This window comes from Colobus angolensis, unplaced genomic scaffold (assembly GCF_000951035.1).
Source record: "Colobus angolensis palliatus isolate OR3802 unplaced genomic scaffold, Cang.pa_1.0 Scaffold128, whole genome shotgun sequence".
Classification (NCBI taxonomy): domain Eukaryota; kingdom Metazoa; phylum Chordata; class Mammalia; order Primates; family Cercopithecidae; genus Colobus; species Colobus angolensis.
In genome coordinates, this window is record NW_012114030.1 from 3,598,486 (window position 1) to 3,608,477 (window position 9,992).

The following is a 9,992-nucleotide window of genomic DNA, read 5'->3' on the forward strand; positions in this document are numbered from 1 at the left end:
CACCAAGCTTGGCTAATTTTTGTATTTTTAGTAGAGATGGGGTTTCACCATATTGGTCAGGCTGGTCTTGAACACCTGACCTCAGGTGATCTGTCCACCTTGGCCTTCCAGAGTGCTGGGATTACAGGCGTGAGCCACTGTGCCTGGCCAATACTTGATATGATTTAAATCTTGAATTTCTTAAGACTTGTTTTGTGGCCTAACATATGATCTACTTAGAAAATGTTCCCCATGTGCTTGAAAAGACTGTGTATTCTGCTGCTACTGAATGGAATGTTCTATAAATGTCTGTTAGATCCATCTGGTCTATAGTATTGTCCAAGTCTGTTGTTTCTTTATTGATTTTCTGTCTGTCTGAACTATTGTTGAAAGTGGGATATTGAAGTTCCCTACTATTATTAGAATATAATAATGATAATACTATTATTGTATTGCTGCCTACTTCTCCCTTCAGTTCTGGTAATATTAGCTTTATGTATTTAGGTGCCCTGAGTACATATATATTCACAATTGTTACATTCTCTTGATTAATTGACTTATTTATCATTATATGATGACTTTCTTTGTCTCTTGTGGCAGTTTTAAGATAAGGTCTATTTTTTCTGATATAAGCATAGTTCTCCCTGATCTCCCTTGGTTATCATTTGCATGGAATATCTTTTGCCATCCTTCCACTTTCAGCCTATGTGTGATCTTAAATCTAAATTGAGTTTCTTATAGGCAGCATATAGTTGGATTTTACAAGATCCATTCAGCCACTCTGTGTCTTTTGGCTGGAGAATCTAATCCATTTACATATAAATTAATAATTGGCAGGTAGGGACTATTATTACTATTTTGTTTATTGTTTTCTGACTGCTTTGTAGTTCCTTTGTTCCATTCTTCCTTCCTCTCTTGCTGTCTTCCTTTGTGATTTGATTTTTTGTTGTTGTGATAGGTTTTGATTCCTTTTTCTACGTTTGGTGTATCTACCACAGTTTTTTTTTTTTTTTCTTTGTGGATACCATGAGGCTTACATAAAACATCTTATAGTTATAACAGTCTATGCTAAGCTAATAACAACTTTGACCACATACAAAAATTCGACCCTTTAACTTCTCCTCCCCACACATTTTACATTAATGTCACACTTTAACAATTAATTTGCAATAAAGGTGCAAAGATAGTTTAAGAGTTTTTCACCAAATGGTTCTCGAACAATTGGACATTCATAGTAAAAAAATAAAAATAAACTTCTATTCATACCTCACGCTATATAAAAATTAATTCAAAATAAGCAATTTCTTTAAAAGTTTAACATATGGTTATCATACCAGCAACTCCCCTTCTAAGGATTTTTTTTTTTTTTTTTTTGAGACACAGTCTCACTCTGTTGCTCAGGCTGGAGTGCAGTGGCATGATCTTGGCTCACTGCAAGCTCTACCTCCTGGGTTCACGCCATTCTCCTGTCTCAGCCTTCCAAGTATCTGGGACTACAGGTGCCCGCCACCATGCCTGGCTAATTTTTCTATATTTGGTAGAGACAGAGTTTCACTGTATTAGCCTGGATGGTCTCAATCTCCTGACCTCGTGGTCAGCCTCCCAAAGTGCTGGGATTACAGGTGTGAGCCACTGCGCCCAGCCTCCTAAGCCTTTACTTAAGAGAAATGAAAACAGATGTCCACATGAAAACCTGTATGCAAACGTTTCTGGTCGCTCTATTAATAATCACCCCTTGGAAAAAACCAAAATGTCCTTCAACTGAGAAATGGATAAACCAACTGTGGCACACCTATACAATGGGAAGACTAATCAGCAATAAGAGAGAGCAAATTACTAATACATGCAACAACACAGATGAATCTTAAATGCATTATTGTAGGTGAAAGAAGCCAAATTAAAAAGGCCACATACAATCTAATTCCATGTATATGACATTCCAGAAAAGCCAATAAGGGCAGAAAACAGTTGAGTGGTTGCCAGATGTTGGTAGTTGGAGGGGAGAGATCGACTATGATGGGGCAGCAGGGAATATTTTGGGGATGAAGAAGCTATTTTCTGTTTTGACTGTGGTGTTGGTTACATGACTTTATTGTTTTTGAGACAGAGTCTTGCTCTGTCACCCAGGCTGGAGTGCAACCTTCACCTCCTGGGTTCAAGCAATTCTCCTGCCTCAGCCTCCCAAGTAGCTGGATTACAGTCACCATGCCCAGCTAATTTTTGTATTTTTAGTAGAGACGGGGTTTCACCATGATTTCCAGGCTGGTCTCAAACTCCTGACCTCAGGTGATCCACCCGCTGGCCTCTCAAAGTGCTGAGAGGCATCCGGCCAGTTATATGACTTTGTATGTTTGTCAAAACTCATAAAACTATGTACTAAAAGCCTGAATTTTATTGTATGTAAACTCTTCCCCAATAAATCTGACCTAAAAAACAACCAAAATTCCGTTGACTTTAGGATAAAGCTTAAATGCCTGTATTGAATTATCAATGAGTCATCCCTCCAATGGTGTATGAGGCAGAAATCACGTTGCAGAGCCTTGGCATGATGTCCCCTGCACATTCCCTTCCTAGAACTTGTCCCATTTTGAAATTGCTGCACACATCTCCCTGTTAATCCATCGATTACTCTCCTCCCCTCCACCTGGCTGCACTGAGCTCAGGCCCTGGAAGGTGCTGTTTCTCTATTACCCAGCTGTGTGCTTAGCAATAAGAAACACGTTTGTTGAATGAATGAATAAATGAATGAATGAATGGGTGATTAAATAGGTGAATTTTATGGATGAATTCTACATATTGACCTTGAAGATATTCAAAACATCTTTTTACTTGTAGGTAAACAGCATTTCTTAATATCACAACAAATATTCCTGGGTAGCAATAGTTATTTTTAATCTAAGCCAGTTATTAGCCTTATTAGAGTGCCAACTTTGACTTTTTACCCCCCTAAAGATTCCTAATATATTGAAAGAGTGGTATTCTGTCTGCTCTTCTAGAATTTTCTATCTGTATTTTCCAACCCAAATCCTTCTTTGCTGCCTTAATAATCTCCCAGGAATACCATCTGGGGTAAATCCTCACACATTGCTCATTGACTCTACTATAGGCTTCTTTATTCTTTATCTTTTAAATTATTAAAAACATATATATATGTTTTTATCTTTTAAATTATTTTTTATCTTTTAAATTATTAAAATTTAAAGTGTATATATATATACACACTTAGAGATTGGGGTCTTGCTCTGTTGCCCAGGCTGGAGTGCAGTGGTGACAAAGCTCGCTACAGCCTTAAACTCCTTGGCTCAAGGGATCCTCCCACTTCAGCCTCCCGAGTAGCTGGGATTACAGGCAGAAACCACTCTGCCAGGCTTATTATATAGGTTCCTTTAGCTGGTAGCACATTCAAATGATAATTTATCATGAACCATATAGAAGATCACATCTTCTCCAGAGGGATTCTCCAGCAGACATAACTTTTCTTCACAGAGAGAAAACCCCCACATCTGCTTTAGGTGGGAAGAGGTGTGTGATTATGGCTCTGTCTCTTTCAGATCGGTGCCTACTTCGGGGCCTCCCTCTGCTCCGTGGATGTGGACAGCAATGGCAACACCGACCTGGTCCTCATCGGGGCCCCCCATTACTACGAGCAGACCCGAGGGGGCCAGGTGTCTGTGTGCCCCTTGCCCCGGGGGGTGAGTGGCGATGGGACCTGGGCTGGGTGGGGCCCGGTGTGGGTGGCGGGGTCGCCTGGGTTTGGGCCTGATACTGTTTGTGTTTAGCAGAGGGGTCGGTGGCAGTGTGATGCTGTTCTCTACGGGGAGCAGGGCCAACCCTGGGGCCGCTTTGGAGCAGCCCTAACAGTGCTGGGGGACGTGAATGGGGACAAGCTGACGGATGTGGCCATTGGGGCCCCAGGAGAGGAGGACAACCAGGGTGCTGTTTATCTGTTTCATGGAACCTCAGGATTTGGCATCAGCCCCTCCCATAGCCAGGTGAGACCCGATCACTGTCCTTGTCATGACAGTAGCCTCTTTGTTGATCTTTCTCCTTCTAATTCAGTGTGCCCAGAGCTGCTAGATAAGTTCTCACAGTATGCCTTTCAGAACCTTCAAAAGTAATAACATGTGACTGGGCCTGGTGGCTCATGCCTGTAATCCCAGCACTTTGGAAGGCTGAGTTGGGAGGATTGTTTAAGCCCAGGAGCTCAAGACCAGTCAGGGCAACATGGCAAAACCTTGTCTCTACAAAAAAAAAAAAAATTAGCCAGGTGTGGTAGCACACACCCATGGTCCCAGCTACTCTGGAGGCTGAGGCCGGAGGATTGCTTAAGCCTGGGTGGTTGAGGCTGCAGTGAGCCCTGGTCACACTGTACTCCAGCAGCCGGAGTGACAGAGTCAGACTTGCACGTGCATGCACACGTGCATGCACACACACACACACACACACTTCACAAAAATCTCAAAGACTCTTAGTTCCAGATTGATTATTTCTACAGCAATAGGAGGTGCATGATAGCCTCATCACTCCCACTTTGCAGATGAGTAGAGCAAGGCCCAGCGATGGCACATGGCAAGCTAGCAGTATTGGGATGCAGGCATTCCTTTCTTCTGAATCTTGGTCCTGGTAAGGTGACCAAGAGCTCTAGTTTGCTTAGCTCTGTCCCAGATTTAGCACTGAAATCCCACATCCTGGGAAACCTATGAGGTTGGCCACCTTACAGTATTGCACACTTCACAGATGTGGAGTTGTGCAGTCACACGTGCCGCTCTTTCAGAAGGGCCCTGTGCTTGGCTTCCTGCTCTGCTATTGCCATCTTCAATTCTTAATAATTTTTCAACAAGGGGTCCTACATTTTTTTGCACTGAGTCTTGCAAGGCATGGAGCCCATTCTGATGACTTGTCACCCTATATTCTGGCCCTAATAACTGTTTTCTTCTGTAAGTTGGCTTTCTGTCTCCTGCCAGGTGGAGCTCACTGTCTAGAGGGACCCTTACAGTCTGGTTCCATCTTCCCTGTGTCATACTCTTTCCCACCACAGCCACCTGAGACCGTCTAGTCTTCTGGTCTCTGGTCTCTGGGTTTTTACCAGCCTCATGTTTTTCTTTCTTTATGTTTAAAAATTTTTTTATTTAAAACCTTAACAGATTTTAAAATGTACAATGTAATACTGTCATCTATTGGTGCAATGTTGTACAGCAGACCTTTTGAACTTCACCTTGCATACTGAAAATGTATACCCATTGATTAGCAACTCATTGTTCTCCAGCCCCTGGCAGCCACCATTATATTCTTTGCTTCAATGAGTTTGGTTGTCTTATTTTTTTATTTCTTGAGACGAAGTTTCACTCTGTCGCCCAGGTTGGAGTGCAGTGGCACAATCTCGGCTCACTGCAACCTCTACCTCCTGGGTTCAAGCGATTCTTCTGTCTCAGCCTCCCGAGTAGCTGGGATTATAAGCATACACCACCATGCCTGGCTAGTTTTTGTATATTTTGTAGAGACTGGGTTTTGCCATGTTGTCCAGGCTGGTCTTGAGCTCCCGGGCTCAAGTGATCCACCTGCCTTAGCCTCCCAAAGTGTTGGGATTACAGGCGTGAGCCACTGCCCCCGGCCAGTTTGGCTATTTTAAATAACTCATATAAGTGAAACCATGCCATATTTATCCTTCTGTGACTGGCTTATTTCACTTAGAATAATGTCCTCCAGGTTCATCCATGTCGTCACAAATGAAACAATATCTTTCTTCTTTTTCTTCTCCTCCTCCTCCTTTTTTTTTTTTTTTGAGACAAAGTCTTCTTCTGTCATGCAGGTTGGAGTGCAGCAGTGCAAACACAGCTCCCTGAAGCCTCAACCTCCTGGGCTCAAGTGACCCTCCCACCTCAGTCTCCTGAGTAGCTGGGACTGTGGGCCCATGCCACCATGCCTGTCTAATTTATTTTTATTTTTTGTAGAGATGGGGTCTTCCTATGTTGCCCAGGCTGATGTCTTTCTTTTTTAACGCTGAATAGTATCCCACTGTATGTATATACCACATTAAAAAAATCCATCATTTCCTGGTAGAGAGGGAAGGAAAAAATCCCTCATCTATTGATAGTCATTTAGGTTGTTTTCACATCCTGGTTATTGTGAATAGTGCTGCAATGAACATGGGCATGTTCATATCTCTTTGAGATCATAATCCCAATTCCTTTGGACAAAAAACCAGAAGGAAGATTGTTAAATCATATGGTAGTTCTATTTCTAATTTTTTGAGGAACTTACATACTGTTTTCCCTAGGGGCTGCACCATTTTGCCTTCTCACCAACAGTGTGCAAAGATGCTGATTTTTCCATGTATTTACTAACACTTGTCTTTTGTTTTTTTTGACAATAGCCAGCTAGCAGGTGTGCAAGTGATATTTCATTGTGGCTTTGATTTGCATTTCCCTGATGATTACTGATGTTGAGCATCTTTTCATGTATCTGTTGGGCATTTTTGTGTCTGAAAAAATGTCTCTTCAAGCCCTTAAGCCTATTTTTAAATCAAGTTATTAAGGCCAGGCGCGGTGGCTTATGCTTGTAATCCCAGCACTTTGGGAAGCCGAGGCGGGTGGATCACCTGAGGTCAGGAGTTTGAGACCAGCCTGGCCAACACGGTGAAACCTCATCTCCACTGAAAATACAAAAATTAGCCGGGCTGTGGTGGTGTGTGCCTGTAATCCCAGCTACTCAGAAGGCTGAGGCAGGAGAATCACTTGAACCCGGGAGGCGGAGGTTGCAGTGAGCTGAGATTGTGCCACTGCACTCCAGCCTGGGAGACAGAGGGAGATCCTGTCTCAAAAAAAAAAAAAGTTGTTAGATATTTTGCTATTGAGTTGTATGAGTTCACTATATATTTTGGAGATTAACCCCTTATCAGATACATAGTTTGCAAATACTCTCTCACATTCTGTAGGTTATATTTTACTTTGCTTATTGTTGCCTTTGCTCTGTAGAAGTCTCACTTGGTTTGATGCAGTCAGATTTGCTTATTTTTGTTGCCTGTACTTTTGGTATCATAGCCATAAACTCATTGCTCAAATCACCATCTTTACAGCTTCTCCTCTGAGTTTTATTCTAGATGTTTTACATTTTCATTGAAGTCTTTAATTCATTTTTAATTGATTTTTGTGTATGATATAAGAGTCAAGTTGCATTATCTTGCATTCGTATATCCAGTTTCCCAGTACCATTTGTCTAAGAGAGTATCTTTTACCCATTGTGTATTCTTTTTTTTTTTTGAGACGGAGTCTCGCTGTGTCCCCCAGGCTGGAGTGCAGTGGCACGATCTCGGCTCACTGCAAGCTCCGCCTCCCGGGATCACGCCATTCCCCTGCCTCAGCCTCCTGAGTAGCTGGGACTACCGGCGCCCGCCGCCGCGCCCGGCTAATGTTTTTTGTATTTTTAGTAGAGACGAGGTTTCACCGTGGCCTCGATCTCCTGACCTTGTGATCCGCCCGCCTCGGCCTCCCAAAGTGCTGGGATTACAGGCGTGAGCCACCGCGCCCGGCCCCATTGTGTATTCTTGATATTATTTTGGAGAATCAGTTGGACCCATATGGATGGGTTTATTTCTGGGCTCTCTATTCTGTTTCATTGGTCTATATGTCTATCTTTATGCTAGTACCATACTATTTTAAGTACTATAACTTTGTCATTTATATATAAAAATCTTGCCTTTTATTAGAGTCAAATAACATTAAATGAAAGACACTTACATTAGTTTTAGAAAATCCATTGATGTTGCCCAATTTGGCACATACTTGTAAAAGCAAGGTTTATTAACTCATGTATTTGGAACTAAAAAGTATTTGAAGTTGATCACAGCATAATGAATCCTCAATTTCCAGAGTAGTAGAGATGATTATATACAAAAATCCAGTAAAACTTATTTTACTAATTTACCAGTTCTATATCACTCCTAAATATCCCTAAAAATATGGTTTTATAAAAAGTAGTGTTCTATAATTCACAATTATGAAGAGCTTTATTATAATCCGAGTATGAACTGTGTATCACCCATATCATGGCTTCAGAAAACTATTGCTTTTCTTACTAACTTATTTAAGGTTTCAGTACATGAGTCAGTATGCAGAGCCCACTATGTCGTGACTGTGATCTGTAATGATAAAAATATAGAACCTCTTTGACTTTAATCTAAAAAAGTCACTTTATCATAAAACAGTGTTAACATAATCAAGAATTAACCCTGGCAAATAAACAAATCACTTCTTATGGCTTTTAAAAATAGCTCATGCTCATGGTTCTTTCAAAATGATGTTGTAGCTACTGTCTTTTCTAACAAAGGAATATTTTCATCATAGCAACTATTTCTGAGCCAAAAATAAACCACACTAAAAACAGAAGAAAATTCTCAGTGTAGAAAGGAAAATGCTCATCTGTTGTGCAATAGCAGGCACTGCACTCTGTGAGTGCTTTTCAGACATCCTCAATCAACCCAACTAGAGGCACTATTGAGTTTATCCAGTAAGTGCACTGTGTAATCTAGTGCTGTGAGGGCATTACTTAATTAGCCAAAGGAAGAACAATCTTTTCTTTCTTTTCTCCTTTCCTTTCCTTTCTTCTTTTCTTTCTTTCTTAAAGGAAGAACAATCTTTTCTTTCTTTCTCTCTTTCTCTCTCTTTCTTTCTTAAGGAAGAACAATCTTTTCTTTCTTTTTCTCTTTCTCTTTCTTAAGGAAGAACAATCTTTTCTTTCTCTTTCTTTCTTTCTTTCTTCTTTCTTTCTCTCTTTTTTTCTTTCTCTCTTTCTTTCTTTTTCTCTCTCTCTCTTTCTCTCTGTCTCTGTCTCTGTTGCTTTCTTTTTATTTTTTTGAGACAGGGTCTCCCTCTGTTGCCCAGGCTGGAGTGCAGTGACGAGATCACAGCTCACTGCAGCCTTGACACCCAGGCTCAAGCAATTCTCCCTTCTCAGCCACCCAAGTAGTTGAGAATATAGGTGTGCACCCCCATGCTTGGCTAATTTTTCAATTTTTTGTGGAGATGAAGTCTCACTATGTTGGCCAGCCTGGTCTTCTGGTCTTAAGCCATCCTCCTGCCTCGGCCTCTCAGAGTGTTAGGATTATAGATGTGAGCCACTGCGCCCAGCCAGAGCAATCTTCAAGTTATGTACCAGTAATTTATATAGCTTTTCTAAAATTTAAGCAAGTACTGAATGGACTATAGTTATTATCTAAAATTTAAGCAAGTACTGAGTGAACTATAGTCATTATATGATTTTTAAAAAAAATTCAGTGGCTTTTGGGAGTACAAGTGTTTTTTGGTTACATGGATGAATTCTATAGTGGTGAATTCTGAGATTTTAGTGCACCTGCCATCAAAGCAGTGTACACTGTACCAAATATATAGTCTTTTGTCTCTTACCTCTTCCCAGACTCCCCTTCTTCAAGTCCTCAAAGTCCGTTATATCACTCTTGTCTTTGCATCCTTATAGCTTAGCTCCCATTTTTAAATGAAAACATATATTTAGTTTTCCCTTCCTGAGTTACTTCAATAATGGCCTCCAGTTCCATCCAAGTTGCTGCAAAATACATTATTTCGTTCCTTTTTATGGCTGAGTAGTACTCCAGGTTGTGTGTGTGTGTGTGTGTGTGTGTGTGTATGTGTGTGTGTGTATATATATGTATATATATAAAAAACGTTTTCTTTGTCCACTCATTGGTCGATGAGTACCACAGGTTGGTTGGTTCCATATCTTTGCACTTGTGAATTGTGCTGCTATAAACATGCACGTTCATGTATCTTTTTCATATAATGACTTCTTTTCCTTTGGGTAGATACCCAGTAGTGGGATTACTGAATCAAATGGTAGATCTACTATTAGTTCTTTAAGGAATCTCCTTACTGTTTTCCGTAGAGGTTGTGCTAATTTACATTCCCACTGGCAGTGTAAAAGTGTCCCCTTTGCACCACATCCATGCCAGATCTATTGTTTTTTGACTTTTTTTTTTTTTCTGAGACGGAGTCTCGCTCTGT

The 9,992-nt window shown here is 40.9% G+C and overlaps 1 protein-coding gene across 2 annotated transcripts in view; it reads left to right on the forward strand.

The window, feature by feature from the left end:
• The window catches only part of ITGAM (integrin, alpha M (complement component 3 receptor 3 subunit)), an 88,009-nt gene that overhangs the window by 51,647 nt on the left and 26,370 nt on the right, over positions 1 to 9,992 (forward strand). The window contains exons 13-14 of one of the 2 annotated variants that reach the window (XM_011933636.1): positions 3,531 to 3,671; positions 3,759 to 3,971. In XM_011933636.1, coding sequence (XP_011789026.1) covers positions 3,531 to 3,671; positions 3,759 to 3,971 — 354 coding nt within the window. The remainder of the gene's footprint in view (positions 1 to 3,530; positions 3,672 to 3,758; positions 3,972 to 9,992) is intronic. The other variant, XM_011933638.1, reaches the window with a different exon arrangement.